Source organism: Psammomys obesus, unplaced genomic scaffold (genome assembly GCF_907164565.1).
Source record: "Psammomys obesus unplaced genomic scaffold, mPsaObe1.curated_primary_1811, whole genome shotgun sequence".
Lineage (NCBI taxonomy): Eukaryota > Metazoa > Chordata > Mammalia > Rodentia > Muridae > Psammomys > Psammomys obesus.
Window position 1 is genome coordinate 13,094,357 of NW_026596069.1, and position 22,410 is coordinate 13,116,766.

Below are 22,410 nucleotides of genomic sequence, written 5' to 3' on the forward strand. Positions count from 1 at the left end.
TGATCTTTTCCAGTTCCCACCATTTGCCTGCAAATTTCGTGATTTCCTTGTCTTTTATTGCTGAGTAATTTTCCATTGTGTAGATGTACCACAATTTCTGTATCCATTCCTCCACTGAGGGGCATCTGGGCTGTTTCCAGATTCTGGCTATTACAAATAAAGCTGATAAAAATATGTTTGAGCTAATGTCCTTATTGTGTACTTGAGACTCTTTTGGGTATATGCTTAGGAGTGGTGTAACTGGGTCTTGGGTAAGCGCTATTCCTAGTTGTCTGAGGAAGTGCCAGATTGATTTTTTTTGTATATTTTCAAGCTTATAATTGTATTTACAACGTTTCTTCCTTCCCTTTCCTCCCTCTAAACACTCCCATATACCCCACCCCCATTTCCTTAAAATCCATGATCTCTTTTTTCACTAATTGTTATTGCATGTGTGTATGTATTCATATATAAATATACTTCTAAATGCAGCCAGCTGTGTTCATATGATGTTACTAGTGTGTATGTTTGCACACAGAATAACTGTTTTGCTATTCTTTAGGGAGGATGACATCTCCCTCTCAGCTTTCGTTAGTTGGCTGTCTTTGTTTTTATAGGGTTTAGGCCTTCTGGTCATTTCTCCATCTTGTTTGGCATGTTCATTGGTGCCATCCTTATTTAGCTCATGTTTGGGCAGTCATGTTGGTGAGATTTAATGAGTTTAGCTTCTGATGTTACTGTTTGCTGTGAGACACAATCTCAGAGCAAAGTACCCAATCCTCTGGCTACTATAGTCTTTCTCTGACGTATATTTTGTAGATAAGTTTATTGAGACTGGACTCCACAACTGTGTGTTTTGATTGGCTGTGAGTTTTTACAGTGGGTCCCACGTGTTGCAAAGAGTCATTTCCTTGATGAAGAGTGAAGACACCACTTACCTGTGGGTCTAAGGACAAATATTGAGGTTGTTGTCAGGAATTATGCTGGTTTAGTAAATTAGCTGTTGTATATTCTCTACCACTCGTCATGGCTTCACTAGCACTGAGAAGTTAGTGAGGTTGCAATACCAGGCATGATCTCCCTCTTTTAAAGTATGTCTCAAGTTACATTACAGAGACGTTGCATTCTTTTTCTAAGAGTCAATGGGAACTCCTGAGCAACTGTCAAGCTCAGATTCCATGAGCTTTGCAATGTTGGATTTCAGTGCAAGTTACTTCTTCCGTGCTGTGCTCCTGTAACACGAGGTAGCAAAAATGACCTCCTCTCAAGCAAGGGAATTGGTACACACCTTCTCTCGATTATATTATTGGCTACACACTTTCTTCTCCTCTACACTATCTTGACATACATCAGTGTTTGGAGCATCCAAGCATATACCTAAGAAATTAACCACACTTTACATTTAATTTATAACTCAGTTGTTACTCCCACTGACCTCATCATCTTTCTTGTATCAACGGTAGGAAATTAGGAGAAAAATAAATGTCTTCATCTCACTTCTTTGTAACACTTTTCAAGTCGGTACTGGCTTCATAGAGAGAGGTTTAAAATCTATTGTACATCACAGTGTTATTTGCTTTAGTGAGAGAAGCTCTTTTATAAAAAGGTTAATATTAAGCAAATCATCACAACAGGAGTATCAGTTGCTACCTTAAATCAAAACCATAGTTCTGAACATAAAGTTTCGTATAGGGTCTAGGATATACTACTCTGGCAATGTGAGCTAGTGTAGACATAAATTATAAAAATCGCATAAAATAAATGAGCTAGGTGCCTCAAACTCATTCCCAAGTGTGTCATTTTTTGTGGAAAGGTTAATTTACTGCCGCACTATATGCATTAATTTAGCTTTTATTCTCTTAAAACATTTTAAAGCAATAATGGAGAAATGATCAGTATGCAGAATCCGAAGTGCATCGCCTCTCACAGAGTCTAAAATTTAAAATGTGGAGATGAAATGAGCCAAAATTTGATCTTGCTATGAGTAAGTGTAAAGAGAAATATTCATCAATGATGAAAATCCACAAGAATATCTGTAACATTGGGATTATTTTCCTAAAAGAAATGCAGAAACAAACAAACAAAAAAACCATATATCTACCCAGAGGCAGCCAATGCTTTGTCCTCCACATGGCCTTGCTGGCGTTCATTAAGAACCACCCTATCAAGCTGGATAGATATTTCTTGAAATGATGCATGGTTTGCCGAGCATGCCTTCATTGTGCTTCCTGCCATTACGGAATAACGTGTCTTATTGGGAGAGACAGTGATTATTTCTGTGGAATCTTGCTCAGTCAGCTCCCATATTAACACTGATATTTTGTGAATCATTCCAGATTTCAGAGAGCTACGCCTTCCTACCAAGAGAAGCGGTGACACGGTTTCTAATGAGCTGTTCCGAGTGCCAGAAAAGAATGCACTTGAACCCAGACGGAACCGATCACAAAGGTAGCCACAGTGCCCAATAGTGAGATCTGAAGATTCTTCATAATATCAATTTGTGTCTTGTACTTTGTAGAAATGTGGAAAATTGAAGCGGTTTAGCAGTTCATAACATCTCGATTCAAGTGGGGAGCAGTGAATTCTGAATACACGCTTACACAGTAACTCAGGAGTCACTCCTAGAAGGCAGGGCCAACTGTATAAGTATCGTTTAAAAATATATACGTATATATGTGTATATATATATATATATACATACATATTTAATTAATATACAAATGTTTTAATTTCCATCAGGGTAGTATTTCATGGTATTTTTAGATATACTTAGCAAGAAGATTCATCACTGTAAATAACCTTTCAAGCCTATAGAATCCTTATTTCCAGAAATCATAGATTAGATGGAATGCCTTCAATTAAAAATTTTTATAAGCATAATTTGGCTTTACCATTCATTGAAATTTTACAGGTAATTTTCTTAAGCATTAAGTTCTCTCAAGAATTAGATTAATCTCATAGGCACATTTAAAATCCTCCCATGGGTTGGAAGATAGGTAACCCGGATACTAAAATTAAAGAAAAATTAAAAGCTATTTTCTTTTGGCTCCCTCTAATTTATATATAAAACAACTATGCAATGAAAGGTTTATCAGTGCCTAACCAGCAAATGAGTTTTCTTCTTTGTTACTCAGGATATTCAAAAGTCAATTTATAATAAGAAATAGTGGATCTGTACGTTCTGTTCAATTGTGCCGACGCAGATTGTGGAAATTTGCATGTTCTATTTTATGCAGTTCATCTACAGTGGTTTCATGGTTTTCAATCATTAGCGACAAGGAGACTATCTTTTAATTCGACACACCGACTCAGCCTGAAGGGGCAGCCATAACCCAGTGTTGCATTCATCGCGGATTTAAACCTTTCTGTTGCAGATAATGGGAAGCCTCCTACACTGGTGACCAGCATGATCGACTACAACATGCCAATCACCATGGCATACATGAAGCACATGAAACTGCAGCTGCTAAACTCCCAGCAAGATGAGGTAAACCGGAAACAGCTATGTTTGCATCACCCACAAATAAGAACAAAGCTGCAGACCCATGGCTGTGGGTTAAGCATGGTGCCACTTGAAGGCTGTATGCTTACATTGTTAATTGAAATAAAGCTTGCCAGGAACTAATTGATTTGGAAATGGAGTAAAGGCACCACATCCTGATGCAGAGTCCCTGGATAAATCTATTTTCCTTGGTGTTATGCGAGAAATATTTCTTTTCCTTGCTAAATTGCCACTGAGGCAGTCTTGGCAAGTAGCAAGAAAGTCCTGAGCATCCCTACCCAGAGAGAGTCCAAGGATAGGGAACCTCTGAAACTATCTTCAGAGAAGAAACTGGTAAACCCTATTAGTTGCATCTATATCTTTTAAGTCTTTTTAAAACATTACGATTTAATCACCTGTGTTCACATATCTGCATTTTGAGAAAAAATTTGTCACAATTCTTTTTAATTACAGGTGTCTTCATGTTTCAGATTATTATATTTCGTTTGAATTTAAGAATGTGCTGTCATATTTCACACAGCAGATGTGTGTTTATTGATATTCTCTAGGAATGCAGTTCCCACTTTTGGTAAAAAAAATTTAAGTTTTGGTGTCTATACATCTGTATGTCTGTGTGTCTGTGTGTCTCTCTGTGTGAATGTGTGTGAGTTTGCATTTGTGTCTTTGTGTGTTTGTATATGTGTACATACATGTGTGTTTATGTTTTTGTGAGCCTGTACATGTATGTGTACCGTGAGTTTGCATTTGTGTATGTGTATATGTATGTTTGTGAATGTGTGTGCATGTGTGTCTGTGTTTGTGAGTTTACATGTATGTCTCTGTGTTGTGTCTATGTATGTGTGTGTGAGTGTGTACATGTGTGTAGGCTATTTGTATGTTCTTTGAGGAAACAAAGACAACCAGCACACTGTAGGAGTTCAGTAAGCCCTCATCAACTAGTCATCTGCCACTAACAAGCAGACATATTCATATGATCTGTGCTGGAGACAGACCATTAGGCTAATAAGATCCTTCCTTGAATTTTCTTTGTAACAGGAAATGTGGTTAGATACTTACTTTTAAAATACTAGATTATTTGTAAAAAATAATCCAAGCTTATTAAAATTAACTTTTGGATACCTTATTTGTAAAATTTAAATCTTTTTGTGTTTCTCTGTACTTGACCAAGTTTTAATCTTGAAACTATAACTTTGTTTTACTGCAGTCAATTTTATATGGGGTTCACTCACTTAAGAATATATTTGTAAAGTGGTCGTATTGCATTAGGTATTACCATATAGCTAACAATGAATGATTGAATTAACTATAAAAAAGTCACTATACTAGAGACCGCAGAGCAGGATTTTTTAAATGTGTCTGTTCCTAAGAATGAAACTACTGATGCCATGATCACGACAGAATTGAAAAAAAAAACAAAAACAAAAACAAAAAACGTCTCATAGAAAAGTTAAAGCTGGTTATATCCATGTATGGTCTTTGTTTGGAGAATCAGTCTCAAACCCTTGCTCAGACATAGCCCATGGCAGCTCAGTACCCAAGTGGGTTTCCCTAGTAATGGGAATAGAGACTGTCTTTGACATGAACTCAGTGGCAGGCACTTTCACCACCACCACCACCACCACCCCCCGAGGAAGGAGCAGCCTTGCTAGGCCACAGAGGAGGACATTGCAGCCAGTCATGATAAGATCTGATAAACTAGGGTCAGATGGAAGGGGAGGAGGACCTTCCTTATCAGTGGACTTGGAGAGGGGCAAGGAGGAGATGAGGGAGAGAGGGTGAGATTGGGAGGGAATGATGGAGGGGGCTACAACTGGGATACAAAGTAAAAAAACTATAATTAATATAAAAAATTAAAAAAGAAAAGTTAATGCTGTTAAATTACTTGTAAAAGCTAAGTTAGAGGTAATAGGTTTATTTATATCCCTTGATTATAATCAGCTTCGTGCCTATCACACAGGCTATTTATTCTGAGTCCTTCTGGATCTAAAGCATCATACATGTTTTGAACTAAAAAGCAGAGCTTTTACAAATTATAATTAGGGAAATTATCCTTATCATCACAGTTTGAATTTATTAAATTGGATGCATACTGTTTTAAAATATTCAAAGAAATTACTTGTTAGAGTATTTACAAAAATTTAGACAAATGTAACTATTACAGATTTAGGAAATTGGATAACATAAGCATACTGAACTGAAATTCAGATTAGGCAAATCTTGATTATAAGTTGTATTTAAATTTAAATAAGAATTAATCCAGTAAATTCACCAAAATTTATTGAGTACCTTTTACGTACTCTTAGAAGTAATTTAACAAAAAATCCTGTATTTATGAAGCATGTCTTTCAGCGAGAGGAAAAGAATATAATCAGTAAGAGTAGGCAAGTAAAAAGATGCTAAACTCTGTTAAAAGAAGAAAGGAATCTCAAAAAGGAATCCATTCAAAATGCAAAACAGTCACACTACTCACCTGCAAATGATGTCCTGGGTTTAATGACAAGTACCCTAAAAGTGAATAAATGAATGAATGGAGGAATAAAGAGATGCAAGGCATCATTTGAGCAAAGTTAAAAGAAATGAAGTTTGCTCTTAGTTACTTTCTATTGCTGTGATAAAACATCTTGACCAAGGCAACTTATGGAAGGAATTCTTTTTGTCTTGCAGTTCCATAAGATAAGTATCTATGAGGGAAGAGTGAGTGAAGGAAAGGGCAGGAGGCTGAGGGCTTCCATTTTGAACTGCAAGCATGAAGCAGAGAGTGCAGTAGGAATGGCATGTGACTTTGAAACCTAAAAGTTTGCCCCCCAGTTACATACTTCCACCTGCATGGTCACACCTCCTAAACCTATCAGAACAGTGTCACCAACTGGAAGCTAGGTGTTCAAACGGCTGAGTCTATGGAAGACATTCTGATACAAACCATACAAACCACCACATTCTACTTCTTGGCTCCCATAGTCTGTGCTGATATCGTAATGTAAAATGCATCTAACCTAACACTGGGGCGGGGTGTGAGAGGTGATGAGGGAGAGAGGGTGGGATTGGGAGGAGACAAGGGAGAAGGGCTACAGCTGTGATAAAAGTGAATAAACTGTTAATTAATAAAAATAAATGAATTTTTAAAAGTCTCTATGGTTTTATTTAGTCTCAAGACTGCTTGAAAGTCCTAAGTCTCTTCTGATACTCAATGCAATCTCTCAACTGTAAGCTCCTGTAAAAAAAAAAAAAAAAAAAAAAAAAAAAAAAAGCTAATTACATACTTCCAACCTAAAGATACAGAATATAGATTCCCAGAAGGGAGGAATCTGCCCATAGTGACAAAATACTGGACCAAAGCAAGACTAGAACTTAGCAGGTAACATACTAAATCCTATAGTTCCATGTCCAATGTTGAAGGACTTAAATGGCTCTCTCCTTCCAGCTTGCTGGGTGCAACATATTTTTTGTCTTTGGACTGGAAGAGCTGGCTTTAGAGTGTACCACAGACAAGACGTCTCAGAGAGTGGGAGGTGAATGATGATCAAGCCTGTAGGAATATCCGTCTCTTTTCTCCAAGTTCCTTAGTGGTAGAGGTAGCCAGAGTAAGGTTGTTGGAGAAGTTTTCAGAGGATTAAGAAGATAGTGGAGAAGTTGAAATTTCCATGTCAGGGTACGAGGACATTTGATTCATGATCTGATATATTTATAAAATAATTTAGATAATTGCTCATAATTGTGTGTATTTGTGTGGGAGCATGGGTAGATAAGGGAAAACTGTAACCAGTTATTTAAGTGTTATAAAAGGTAGCTTCAGCTACATTATGGAAACCAAGGTCATTGTAGAGGTGATTGGCAAAGGTGGATCACCAAAAAGATTTTATGAAAATTAGTCATAAACTTCAGTGTAATGTGAAGTTATTTGGAAATTTACAGGGAGTGGTATACAAAGGTTGAGATGACATAGAAATTGGGATTAACAAATAGATGCTTCCAATCTAATGGTCACACAGATAATCTTGGTTAAACTGTGGGTCACAAAATCATGAAGGTTGAAAAGGATATGATGAGGGTATTATATGGATGGGGAGGGTATAAGAGAAGGTGGCAAGAAAGTATTATATACAAGAATGAAGTTCTCAGTCAACAAAATTAGTAAAAAATTTAGAAAAAGAGATTATCGAGTTTTAGTTGTTGGTAGTGAATATGTAGTAAGTGGTTATGGAAGGAACCCGATATTAAAGGTTGGAGAGTAAGATTATTTGATGCCATCAAGGAAGTCAAGATAGAGTAACTGAAATAGCCATGGCTTCTGCATGAGCACTCTTAGAGTACAATGACATCTTTAAAAAGTCAGAGGAAAAGTTCTGTGCTACAGACAGAAGCAAGGTTGCCACAGGCAAAGGGTAGGGCTCTTTGCTGTAGTTTTGTTATAATTTTATGAAAGGACCCATACATTAAAATGCAAGCCTTGCATAAGCGATAGCAAGGAATCTGTTCTATAGACTTCGTCTCTACCATCTAGTGTAATACTTGCAATTGGATCCCATTTCATTACCGTCATGCACATGGGAAACCCAGGCTTTTCACTAACAAACCAGATAAGCTGCTTACGCCCAAGTTTATCTGATATTAGAGCCCAACGCCTGCCTCCTTCATAACACGTGTTTTAATTATTAATGTTTATTGAAAACAGTTGATATAAGATACGATCTAGAATAGAGGTGAAACAGGTAGGTAAATTTTAGGGACCTATTTCTGTATATAATCCTCATAAGTTAGTGAATTAACACAATTCGTCATTTTTTATTATTCTGTGGATAAAAAAAAAAAACAGTTCAGGATGAACTTCTCTGGGAATTCCTTCTGTTACTCATGGGACTCAGTTACACTTTCTCAGCAAATGCACTAGGAAGGATGGTAAGAGAGCATTTCATTCAAGGATCCAGATCAATAAAAACTAAATAACCATAATTCTTAATAAATAACAAAAGAAATGGATAGCTTCATGATACGCCTTCCTTATAATCTTTTTAACATATATTTTGTTTTTCATCTACTAATTAAAATTTCATACACGCATACAATGCATTTTGAACATATCTACTCCTTATAGCTCACATTTTCCCTCAGGAATTCCCCATTCTACCTCCCAGTTTCATGTCCTCACTGAGTCCAGTTAGTGATGGCAGTATGGGCATCCATGTACAGCCATCCAGTGGATCATGGGTAGCCTACAGAGGGCCCCAAGACTCTCTCTGTACTAGCCAGGCTAGGCATATACACACACCATGCTCCTCTCAGGGAAGTCGGGTAACTTTTAAAATTGACTGAGAACAGAACATGAGAAAGTTTTATGATACCATGAAAAAAACTAACCTCCAAAATATGAGTGAAGAAAACACTAATTACCAAAAAGTCTTCTAGAAGATATTTCTTTGCTTGGATAAGAATGCAATGCACGAAGGGATTTAAACATCAGAATATTTAAAGTACTATTATGGATAGTAAGTGATTCAGCATATTTTAATACTTAAGGATGAAATATTATCAATTTTTAAATGCCCTGTGTAGTAGTTATTGGGTCTTTTATATACTATGGTATAGACATGAGCAATAATTCTTGAGTGGAGAAGAGGAACATTCAGAAATTTGAAAGATTGTCAATGATGTTTAGATAGAACTGAGTACTATGGTGACATTTCAGTCTTATGAGGCATGAACTTAATCTGTGCAATTACCCTGGATTATCCTGTAACAGCAAGCAGATGCTTATGTACAAAAGCTTTCACAAGAACCTTCTAAAAATGATCCCCGAGGAAGATTCTCATAATAATAACAACCATGCTTTCTAATCTCTGAAAACCTTCCTTTGAAAATTTAACACTTAGATGTCTTCTGTTGGCTTTCCCCTGATTATAGTTATCTTTATTTATATGCTAATAAAATAACAATCTCACAATACATACATCTTTGCTGTTTAATTATGAATAATATTTTAGTTAAGAATTGTAAACTAATTGGAATATAACTATTGAATGAGTAAATGCTTTAGCTTAATTCAGTACTGTATAAATATATAAAATTGATATTTTATTAAAGAAAATTTTGATGTGTCTCAGACTTTATATGGTAAGGTTAAAGTTTATTTTAAATTTTTTCAATTATTCATCTACTGGTGATAACAAATACTTTAAAGTTGATATTTTAAAACAGCAAAAATATATGGCAAGTCAGTAAACAGTGTTCCTTGTGGTCTTTAGTTCTTGCCTCCAGGTTCCTGCTTAGAGTTCCTGCCTTAGCTTCCCTCAGTGGGCTGTGACTTGAGATTTGTAAGCTAAATAAACCTTTTCATCACACTGTTTCCTTTTTGATAATAGTCTTTATCACAACAATAGAAACCAAATTAGGAAAAGAATTAATTTAATCAAAGAACTTGTTAATCATTTGTCCAAGCTTCTAAAAATGTATGCTCATAAATGTTATTTAATGGTGATAAATGTATACTGAATACCTACAATGTTCATCAAGTTTTACATTCCTGTATGGAACAGGGAACAAAAATGAGACTTCTCATCCAGATCTTATTTTAAATACACATTTTACACAAGCATAAGTTTTATAGAAATAATCTTATTCCGTATCCATTCTTCATCTGAAGGACATCTAGGTTGTTTCCAGATTCTGGCTAGTATGAATAATGCTGCTATAAACATAGTTGAGCAAATGTCCTTGTTGAATGGTTGAGCATCTTTTGGATAAATGCCCAGGAGTGGTATAGCTGGATCTTGAGGTAGCATTATTCCTAATTTTCTGAGAAAGCACCAGATTGACTGCCAAATCAAATTTGTACAAAGTGGTTGTACAAGTTTATATTCCCACCAGTAATGGAGGATGGTTCCCCTTTCTCCACATCCTCTCCAGCATGTGTCATCCCTTGACTTTTTGACTGATCATAGCCATTCTGATGGGTGTGAGGTGGAATCTTAGGGTTGTTTCGATTTGGATTTCTTGGATGACTAAGGACATTGAACATTTCCTTAAATGTTTCTTTGTCATCCAATATTTTTCTGTTGAAAATTCTGTTTAGCTATTTTTCCCATTTTTAATTGGATTTGTTTGTTGGTGTTTAACTTCTTGAGTTCTTTGTATATTTTCTGGATATTAATCCTCTGTCAGATGTAGGGTTGATGAAGATCTTTTCCCAGTCTGTACTCTGTCTTTTTGTTCTGATGACAGTATGCTTTGCTTTACAGAAGCCTTTCATGAACTCAGTGGCAGGTTCCTTGATCACCACCCCCTGGGAGGTGGAGTCTTGCCAGGCCACAGAGGAAGATAATACAGACAGTCCTGATGAAACCTGGTAGACTAGGGTCAGAGAGAAGGGGAAGAGGACATCCCCTATCAGTGGACTTGGGAAGGGACATAGAGGGAGAAGAGGAAGGGTAAGTGGGACTGGGAAGAGATGAGGGAGGAGGTTACAGGGTTCCAGCCAGGATATAAAGTAAATAAATTGTGATAGATAGATAGATAGATAGATAGATAGATAGATAGATAGATAGATAGATGAAAAATAAAGACATTTTAAGTAATTACTTATAATAACAATTTTAGGATTGGAAAGGTGCCTCAGTGAAAAAAGTACTTGCCTCATAACCATGAAGTCCAGCAAGTATGGTTCCCACCTTTATTCCCAACATTTAGAGGCAAAGACAAAATGATCCCCGGAGCAAGGAGAGTTATATGGGAAAATTTGGAGGGAGGAAAGTGAAGTAAAATTATTGTAATTATTTTGAAATTATATCTCAAAAAATTAAAAAGTAGAACAGTTTCACTTTATTAGTTGTTTACACTGGACGTTTTCCTTAATTAACCATTTGCTAAATATTTTCGTTACCTGACTTTTAGTGAATGAGTTTTACACAATGTTATGTAGAATTCTTTTTATGGTTTTAGTGTTCTACCTATCACAAATATTTGCATTATTTATCTACATGTAATCACCTACCTCTTCTCTATGAACCACCTTTCATTTTTATTCTATCTATCTATCTATCTATCTATCTATCTATCTATCTATCTATCTACTATCTATCATCTATCATCTGTCTATCTACCTATCGATTATCTCTATGCCATATATCACTTTTTTATCTAGTGCTTGTCTCCCTATGGACTGTCACATTTCCATTATCTATGTGCTGTCATTTACCTATCTGTAATCTATACCTACCATTTATCTTTCATCTCTGTGAAATGTATCAAAAGTTACTTGCTTTATATCAAATATAGCAGGTAAAACTATACATTTATCTTTTTTTATTATTGGAGCCCATCCTGTTTGTTGATGAAAAATTCTTACTGCATTACACTATCTGTGCTTATATTTTACCAAGTTATTTTGTTTATAGTAAAATTTAATTTTTTTTCTTTCATGTTTATTTTATTTCATTTTTATATTTTTAATTTTTTATCTTAATCACAGGTTATTTACTTTGTATCCCAGCCGTAGCCCCCTCCCTCATTCTCTCGCAATCCCACCCTCCCTCCCTCATCTCCTCCCTGCCCTTTTCCAAGTCCACTGATAGGGGAGGTCCTCCTCCCCTTACATCTGACACTACCTTCTCAGGTATCTTCAGGACTGGCTGCAATGTCCTCTTCTGTGGCCTAGCAAGGCTGCTCCTCCCTCGGGGAGGGGAGGCTCGGAGAGGTCAAAGAGTCAGCCATTGAGTTCATGTCAGAAATAGTCCCTGTTCCCCTTACTAGGGAACCCACTTAGATACTAAGCTACCATGGGCTACATCTGAGCAGGGGTTCTAGGTTATATCCATACATGGTCCTTGGTTGGAGAAACAGTCTCATATAAAAGACCCCTGTGCCCTGATATATTTGGTCTTTGTGGAGCTCCTGTCCTCTTCAGGTCATACTAACTCCCCCTTCTTTCATATTATTCTCTGCACTCTGCCCAAGGTTTCATTATAAGTCTCAGCATCTGCTTTGATACACTGCTAGGTAGAGTCTTTCAGAGGCCCTCTTGGTAGGCTCCTGTCCTGTTACTTGTTTTCTCCTACCTCCAATGTCCATCCCATTTGTCTTTCTAAGTGAGGATTGATCATCTTACCCTGGGTCCTCTTTCTTGTTTAACTTCTTTAAGTTAAAGAGCAATAAATCAAGCAATCTAATTTAAAAAATGGGGTACGGAGCTAAACAGAGAATTCTCTGTAGAGGAATATAGAATGGCAGAGAAACACTTAAAGAGATGTTCAATGTCCTTAGCTATCAGAGAGATGCAAATCAAAACGACCTTGAGATTTCACCTTACACCCATAAGAATAGCTAAGATCAAAAACTCAAGTGACAACACATGCTGAAAAAAATATGGAGAAAGGGGAACTCTCCTCCATTGCTGTTGGGAATGTAAACTTGTACAACTACTTTGGAAATCAATATGGTGCTTTTTCAGACAATTAGGAATAGTGCTTCCTCAAGATCCAGCTGTAACATTCCTAGGCATGTATCCAAAAGATGCTGTAGTACACAGGGACATGTGTACTAGACATGTTTGTAGCAGCTTTATTTGTAATAGCCAGAACCTGGAAGCAACCCAGATGTCCATCAATGGAGGAATTGATACAGAAATTGTGGTACTTTTACACAATGAAATACTACTCAGCCACCATGTTTTACGTTCATGGTTTTAAAGACAAACTCATTAAGAATTCTTAATAGTCATTATGAATATTTCAATATTTATGCTAACTCCCGAACTACTCTCCCTCTAAACACATTGTCCTATCTTTACAATGGGACTGTGCATAACATGTGGTTTGAGTATCCAAAAGTCTTCACATTTTCTGAAGGAAGAAATAATTTCACCATTTGTTCCAAGCATCTTTCCATATGTACCCTATTTTATAGAGTCTGATAATAGTTTACTAATTAGCTTACCTTTCACTCAGCACACAGACAGAATAGTTAATATTTGCACACAGTTAAATTTTATGGTGCCTAATGATGTTTTCATACCATTTCAGGATGAGAGTTCGATAGAAAGCGATGAATTTGATATGAGCGATTCAACAAGGATGTCAGCCGTGAACTCTGACCTTAGCTCCAATCTAGAAGAAAGAATGCAAAGTCCCCAGACTCTCCATGGCCAGCAAGACGGTAAGCTCTTTCACAATGAACAAATGAATCAACAAACAATGAGTATCCAGAAATGAGTAAGAACCTGTTAAAATCAGAACCACCTCTTCACTCTTGGTCATTAAAACAAAACAAAACAAAACAAAACAAAACAAAACAAAAAGCCTGTCTTTATGAAGACTTCTTCTGGACCCTCGGGTTATGTCATACACTTTATTATTTTTAGATCTAAGTACTCTTCAAATTAAAATGTGACAGCCAGGTACATCCATGTTTTGGTCCTCAAATATAAAATGTATTACCGGAGTGCAGTTGAATATCTATGTTGGTGTTTCAGGCTTTGGTTTCTTATGGCATTTATTTTTGAGAAAATGAAGATTTTAAATATGATTAAATTTTCTTTGACCTATCAGCTATGCTCCAAATATAAAGGGCCTGATATTGAAGGACAATTTTATCAAAGGGATGCAGTAGCAAGACTACTTTGCTGTGATCTTGAGTTCCTTTCTTGCTCAGGAAGGAAAGATTGGCATTTCCTATTTAAGAATCTGAAGATTTCTAAGTCTTCTTGCTGTTGATGCTGAGAATAAAACTGAACATTATAAAGTCAACTAATGGTCAGTGCTTCAGGCCTGATATGCTCAAGGAACTTTGAAAACTTTTTGTAGATTTTTGTCTTTATAAGTATTAAGTGTGATATAAATAACTATAATAGCATGTGTAAAAATAAGTTTTGTAAATAGAAAATAGAGAATTTAATTTAAATTTGGTTTATTATTTCAATCATATATAAATTTACATGACTGGTTTTTTTTCACTGCATCAGTAGATAGGATAAATTATTTTCTTGTTTGTTATTTTGTTTCCTGAAACTTGTTATTAAAACCTAGTTTTAAAATTTGCTGGTGCTTCAGGTTGATTTTGTATTCTATTTATACCAAAAAGTCTTAAGATATCCCCAGTGTTAAATATATGAATGTCCCCATCATGGGGCAATTGTCTACATTTTAGAGGTGTCTAAGTAGAGTGGAAGTTACATTGTGATCTACATGAAAGAGAACATTTATGATTATTATGAAATCAGATCATGTTTGATTTGTTATACAGTAGAGCAGCTGTACAATAGCAAAGGCTTTCACTTGGGAATACTATCAGAAAATTCTTGACACTTTCATATAAAATAGATATTCCTTACACATTAATAGTACCAGCATCACAGAATAACTGATATATGTATATGACATACATGTCAGTCAATATATATGTGAATAATAATTCACATAATACATACATGCATATATATAAAACCAATTATCTGTTAATGCATTTTGCCTATTTATATACTTACCCTTATCATATATAATTCTGGAAACTCTGAAGAATGCACACTTCAGAACTGTGCCTCTATTTATGAAAACTCATCACTTTCCTGATTAAAACTGCCAGTTGTAGATCTTTGGATAGGGTGCAATTCATGTGATGAAAATCTATATTGACTTCATCAGATGCCATGCAAGAAAGAATATGAGGAAACTCTGCTATGCATTCATGGCTCCTGCTCATGAACAGTAGTTGAATCTTTCCCAGCCTCCTTCTCACCCTTCTCTTATTCATTAGGAGCTCTCCCTTACATGGTTCATTGGCTTTTCCTTGGCATCATCTCTCCTAGTGCATGAGAAGTTTCCCCATCCTAGTAGATTATTGGGATCACCACCCCAAAAGAAAACAACCAACTCTTTGCTTTTTGATCATCTCTGGGAACTACTTGCCAGTTCGTGCTGACAGGTCGTGGGAGTATTCCTTAACTTTGCCCACTCACCACTCAGGAAAGCAAATCTGATCATGTTACTTTCAATGCTGTCTGCACTCTCATGAGCCTCCAGTTTTCTTTCCAAGCCCTGATTGCTATAAAAGATCATCTACCACCTCCTTCCATCCATCTCCTAATTGCTAACATTCCTCAAGGAACTTATTACCATGTGAAACTATATTATCTTCCCATTCATTACCCTTTCCGCTTCTATATTGCAAGAATTATTAATTTATAAGTCTTCTCACGCTATGAGTTTCCTGTCATGTGCTCCATTTCAGATAGTTCTTACATGTCCCACCATTTAAATAATTAAGGTAAAGCCTTCTGACACTATTATAGCTTATAAAGTGAGTTTTGCATATTTTCTTTCCTTTTTCCTGATAATGGTACTATCTTAAAGTATCCTTGCTAACACCACAATGTGTAATTTCTTATACCCCTAACAACCTCCACCCCCTCACACCTATACAAACTTGTACTATTTTTTCACACTTGTTTTATAATTACAGTATGCTCTTTCTATTGTGCCATTCACACCTAATTATTCTTCTTTACACATTAGATATATATGTGTATGTATATATGTGTACATCTGTGTATGTCTATAAGTTATCACCCTCTGTGTACAAATATATGTGTGTGTATCTTTGTATGTAGCGGTGAGCAAATAAATAAATAAAATATTTAAAAGGCATAGTCCCAACTTTCATGTAAGATATAATATAAAGAAATGAAAATGATCTATCTAACCTTTATGAGAAACCACTTTGCCCTTTAAATAAAAATTCATAGCAATAAAAATTTAAATATGTATCTTTTTTAAATTACTGAGATGTTTTAAGAATTAAGTCTAGGTTAGCTTCGAATATATTACTTTCTTGTGAATTGTGTATTTTAAACTTTGGAGAGCGTAACAAGGTAAGGACTTGTGATGCAGCCTATCTAATTTTGGGTGAGCTTCCTGATTTGGGTCCAGTATAGAGCTCATGGGCAGCAGAGCTTCCTGGCCTCTGCACTGTTGATCCCTGACATGGTATTGCGTAAACACCTAACAGCCTCCTTCTGTCTACTGACTGCATGGTTTCCCCCTAAAGACAAGTGTAGCATCTTCAGATATGATAAAGGTGTCTTTGGTGGGTAAGGGTGGGTAAGGGTGCCAGGAGTCTTACAGTCACAATTTACCTGCATAGGCAAGGAAGAAGAGTCTATGCGAGTCAGAGGCTGACTACAGAGGAGAGTCTGCAAGGAGAGGCTTTAAAGTGAAACTTAGAGAAAAAGAGTAGGTGGTGTGGCAGGTAGATGTCCATAAGGAGAGGGAAGTTCTGTGATGATGCTGTTCCATTTAGCGGTCACGCTCCGTACTGTGGCCTCCACATATGGTTGCCCGAGGGGGGAGTGCTTTCAAAAATAATGGTATATAATTAATTAGCTACATGTGATGGCAGACAGTGCAAGAGTAATATCTTATAGTGACAGAGTGAGCTCCTTTGCCTGTGCCCATAAATCAGGTGTCTCTAAAGTATTGGGAAAAGTTGTGGGATAAACTTCTGTGTTAATGATTGGTTAAGACTTCCATTTTACATATCTAAAACCTTTTATTGTCCTTGTATTTTTTGCATGTTATTGTGTTTTGACAGGGTTTCACACAGCCTAGTGTGGCATTTCCATTCTGAACACTTTTGTATTAATTTGGTAGGGACATTATGTTTGTAGTGTCCTTGAGTACCTGGTCAGTGCCTGGTGACTGTGGCGTGTCAACTCAACCTATGCTGCAAATTATAGTTTGGTTGTTTTTTTTTTTGTTGTTGTTGTTGTTGTTGTTTTTTCAGGAGAATTGGATTTTGTGTTGCATTTGGTATAGTCACACAAAGACACGTTCTGAGAAATGTATCGCTGACTGGTTGTACCCCTGTGTGAACTCCGGTGTGCTTCCACAAAGGAAAGCAGCTGTGACGTCACAAAGGCTGTGGTTTAATGGGAAAGCCATCCCCCATACTCTGCCATCTACTGAATCTTATGTGGCTCGTGCTACTTCATTATTGGACAGATAATTTGTTAACAGTATCTGTGTGCCAAGCCCCTGAGTGTGGAAGTGTCTAGAAAAAGCAAAGAGAGAGAGGACACGCACACTGAGTTTTCAACAGTCACTTCAACTTCTACCCAACATTAGCTTTCAAAACATATATGTTCTAGACAACTTTTTTTATTCAAGAATACATTTGATAATTGTGTTTGCATTTTGAAATGTATGATTAATTTACTAGAATTTAAAATTCTCTATTTCTTCATGATATTTGCTTCATAGCAATGTTTTGATATACTCAAACTGGTCAGATTCTTTCTTACTTAAAAAAAAAGCAGTAAAATGTAATCTAGTGGCTACTACAAATACAAATAGCATACTGTAACACACACATATAATTTATACACATATCATACAACAGTTGTGGTTAATTATAATAAATTGTGATGGACTCAATACTTATTTCACTACTCAGAGGAGGTATTTTAACTAGGAATATTAACTTTAGAAAAAAATATAATTAAATGATTGTATAAAATATGTTGTGTGAGGTATAGTGACCTAAATCTGCAGTGCTCAGGAGACTGAGAATAGAAAAATCTAAGTTTAAGACAGGTCCAGGCTACAGAGTGAAACTCTGTTCCCTTAAAATAGCAAACAAATAAATGAACTAAGTTGTATTCCTTTTTGATTGTTCGCACTATCCATCCCCAGAGAAGTCCGCGGGTGACCTGAATCTAAATGTTTTCAGCTCATGTGACATCTCCTCTCGTTCAGGAAGCCTCAACGTCAATTTTCTGGCTTCAGCTGCCTCTCCACTCAGCAGTTTCGGAGTTTCAGATCCTCTGTTTCTCAGATACAGTGCGTGCTGGTCCCCACCATCTTGGATGCTCCTCTGTATTCCTTTTTGAAGTAGTTAGCGTCTCATTGTAGTAACACTAACACATGAGTAGGTAACACTGTATTATCGGTCATGATTGTAGATAGAGTCTATCCTCGTGGGGTAGGTGTGGTGGCAGAAGGCAGCTGGTCAGGGAGGGATGCATTCTGGTAGTCAGTTCTCTCCTCTTTAATCGGGGACTCTACCCCCTGGGGTAGTGTTGCTCACACTCAGAAGGCGTCTTCCTGAAGTTAATCATTTCTGGAAATACCCTCAGTGACACACTTAGAAGTGTGTCTACATGGTGATTCTGAATGTAGTCAAGTTGACAATGAAGATTAACCTTTACACCTGGTATTAGCTATATACAGGTCATTATGTGAATGAAACATCTGGCTAATATTTGGGATTTCATGTTTCTAATTTCTTTCTTCTGAATAGAAAGCACAGTTTACCGATAAAAGTATGATTTTTTTCAAGCAAAACTTCAGGAAACAGTTTCTGAGATTTTGATGTCTCTTACTTTGAATACCCTTGGATAAACTAATTCTCCAAAGTGCTTTTAGTCTTGTAAGACTTGTTAGGTGAGAACAAGTCTCTTTTAGAATCCAGACTGGGTCTTTCAGAGGCTCCTGTCCTGTTCCCTGTCTTCTCCCACTTCTGTTGTCTATCCTGTTTACTCTTCTGAGTGAGGTTTCAGCCTCTTCCCTAGGGTCCTATTTGTTGTTTTATTTATTTAGGACTATAGATTTTAGTATGTTTATCCTATATTGTATGTCTAATAAACACTTTTAAGTGAGTATATATGACGTGTGTCTTTCTGCTTGTGGGTTACCTCACTTAGGATGATCTTTTCTAGTTTCCACCATTTGCTTGCAAATTTCATGATTTCCTTGTTTTAATAGCTGAGTAGTATTCCATTGTATAAACGTACCACAATTTCTGCATCTATTCCTCTGAAATTCATGAAAAATTTAAATAAATTATATTAGCATAACCTAATTGCTCACCAGGAACAAGCTATTTGAAAATCTCATCCATTTTGCTTATAATTCCAATTACTATAGTAATTTGCATCTACAGGATTAAAGTAAACTTCAATTATTTTTAAATACAAAGAATCTAGACTGGGATTGCTACTTTGAGGTTACTTGGGTACTTCATATTGTAACACAGTAATAAGTATCATTATAACACTGTGGAACCGTATTCCTAAAATGTATTGTATGAAAATCTCTTAAACATTTAAAACATTTATGTATTAATTGTTTTCAACTTTCTTTTTTTTCTATATGAAATATTTTCTTTGAGTCAATTTGCTTGCACATTGGGGGTTTCTCCCTCCCTCAGAGATATCTTGTAGGCTATATACGCAAAATAGGAAAAGTACTCAAGTGTTGGATAACAAAAATGTAAACACTTGTCCCATTCAGAGGTATCATTCTGAAAAGAAATGGTAGATGATGTGCAAGGGTAAATGGCAGGAGGTATGATCCTCTCCATCCATTCCAGGTGTAGACTGAATCCTAGAATTGTTAGAAAATGGAGTTACAAAAATAAACAAAGTGTTAGAACTATATGAAATTGCCTCAGTCCATTGGTCCATTCTAAAATCTCTGAAATAACCTGAACATTAGCCATGAGTCTCAGCCTCTGCTTTGATATCTCCATCAGTAGAGTCTTTCAGAGACCCTTTATGATAAGCTCCTGTCCTGTTCCCTGTCTCCTCCTGCTTCCGATGTCTATCACATTTGTCCTTCTGAATGAGGGTTGAGCATCTTCCCTAGGGTCTTCCTTGTTGTTTAACTTCGTTAGGAGTATAGATTTTAGTATGTTTATCCTACATTATGTAGCTATTATAAACTTATCAGTGAGTATATACCATGTGTGCCTTTCTGCTTCTAGGTTACCTCACTCAAGATGATCTTTTCTAGTTCCCACCATTTGCCTGCAAATTTCATGATTTCCTTGTTTTTAATAGCTGAGTAGTATTCAGTTGTGTAAATGTACTACAATTTCTGTATCCATTCCTCCGTTGAGAGTCGTCTATGTTGCTTCCAGCTTCCAATCTATTATAAACAGAGCTGCTATGAACATGGTTGAGCAAATGTCCTTGTTGTATACTTGAGCATATTTTGAATATATGCCTAGGAGTGGTATAGCTATATCTTGAGATAGCACTATTCTTAATTTTCTGAGAAATCACCAGATTGATTTCTAAAGTGTTTGTACAAGTTTACATTCTCACCAGCAATGGAGGAGGGTTCCCTTTCTCCACATCCTCTCCAGCATGTGTTGTCACATGAAGAATTGTGGTACATTTGCACAATGCATTACTATTTAGCAATTAAAAGCAAGGAAATCATGAAATGTGCAGGCAAATGGTGGGAACTAGAAAAGATCATCCCGAGTGAGGTGACACAGAAGCAGAAAGACACATATGGTATATGCTCACTTTTAAGTGGATATTAGTCATATAATGTATGATAAACATACTAAAATTTATTCCCCTAAAGAATATCAAATCAAGTCATACTTGAAATTGGGCACATTTCTATTTCAGTTAGCAGGAAATCCTATGCAAGTAAAATGACAATAGCCCTGGGGAAGCATGAATGGAGTCGATTAAAAATAGAATTCTCTAGTAGTGTTATGAATAAGTAAGTAAAGAGATATGAAATAGGGTCCTACATTTTCCTCTATCCTAATTTAGATTGTGTGCTGAACTGGCAGCATAATTCTCCCGCATTACAATTTACCTTAAAATATACATGCTCTTATGAAGCCTGGCAAACTCGAAGCATGTTGGGAGTCAATGCCTCATTGACTCATTACTTCTCAGTTCTCCATAGCAGTCTCTAAGTTCCACAATGGCGGCTCTGTCAAATGCGAAGCCTCCAGTGCTGATCTGCTTAGAGCTTTCTAAGTTTCCTTCAGAGAGAGAGAGAGAGCTCATTTGTGAGGCCAGGCAGGGTTCAGGTCTGTCCTTTCTTAAGACAGTTGCCATGGGTGGCAGTTCTTTTATAGTTTATGAAAATACCTCTCTAATGGTCAAAGAAAGGTACAGTCTGTGTGGGATTCTACACTTTAAACTGTACACAGTGGATGCATTAAAAACATGCACACACTGAAATGACATACAAACACAGTGTTTGTATGCCGTCCTCCTTCACTGCTGAGTGAATATGTGAGTAACAGAGTAGTTAAACTAGGCTCCTGACTAAAATTACGTCTAATTTGGCTAAATGCGTTAGTTTCGTGTAATTATTAAGGCCTATAAACCAACAATAAAAGCAGCTACTGCTTCACCATTTCATTTAGTTGGAAAATCTAATAAAACATGTTTTTTTTTTAATAAGAATGATGTAAAACTATACTTAGTGGGAAATTAAATTTGGTGGTTAATTTTTTATGATGCTGAGTTTTAATTAGAAAACCTATTAAAAGTGTTTTTAATCTGAATGCCAAATTCCCCAGAGATTGTCCTGTCTTATGTTAGTTTGATTGTTTTTTCCTGAACTTAAAAGAAAAATAATACTTAGCATTTTGAGATTATTTTGGAATTTAGTGTGAACTAAAAGTATTTTCTAACACAAATGTAATAAACTTAATTTTAAAATTAAACCTGTTCATAAACGTGATTTTGTTCTCTGTGTTTCAATTCCAAACATTTCTGGATTTAAAATAACTGAAAATACAATAATGCTGCCATTTTGTTCTCATCAAGTTTAATACCAAATTAAAATGATTTACATGATGAATTTATTTAATTATTACTCTCAGTCAAGGTAGTTAAACTAATGAAGCTTTTAGAATGTGCTTTTAATGGGAATTGCTCTATAAATAATCAGATCATAATTTTCAGAAATACAGACTAACTTTATAAGTAATGTAAAAGAAGCAAGCAATTAGAAAGTATTTTACTATGAATTGTAAGGAATTCTGATTCTTAAATCCTTTAGCTATATTTGCATGTGTATACTTGCATGCACATGTATATTTAGTTATTTGAAATTCCTAATAGGTGATAATTATGTTTCTAAAAGCAGAGGAAGAAAAATTTGGCTTCCATAGAAAGCCTAATAGCTAAA

At 36.0% G+C, this 22,410-nt stretch overlaps 1 protein-coding gene across 7 annotated transcripts in view; it reads left to right on the forward strand.

The window, feature by feature from the left end:
* Positions 1 to 22,410, forward strand: part of Nol4 (nucleolar protein 4) — a 352,979-nt gene that overhangs the window by 114,735 nt on the left and 215,834 nt on the right. For all 7 annotated transcript variants that reach the window (XM_055625544.1, XM_055625538.1, XM_055625539.1 and 4 more), the window contains 3 exons: positions 2,316 to 2,427; positions 3,354 to 3,466; positions 13,492 to 13,624. In XM_055625544.1, the coding sequence (XP_055481519.1) occupies positions 2,316 to 2,427; positions 3,354 to 3,466; positions 13,492 to 13,624 (358 nt within the window). The remainder of the gene's footprint in view (positions 1 to 2,315; positions 2,428 to 3,353; positions 3,467 to 13,491; positions 13,625 to 22,410) is intronic.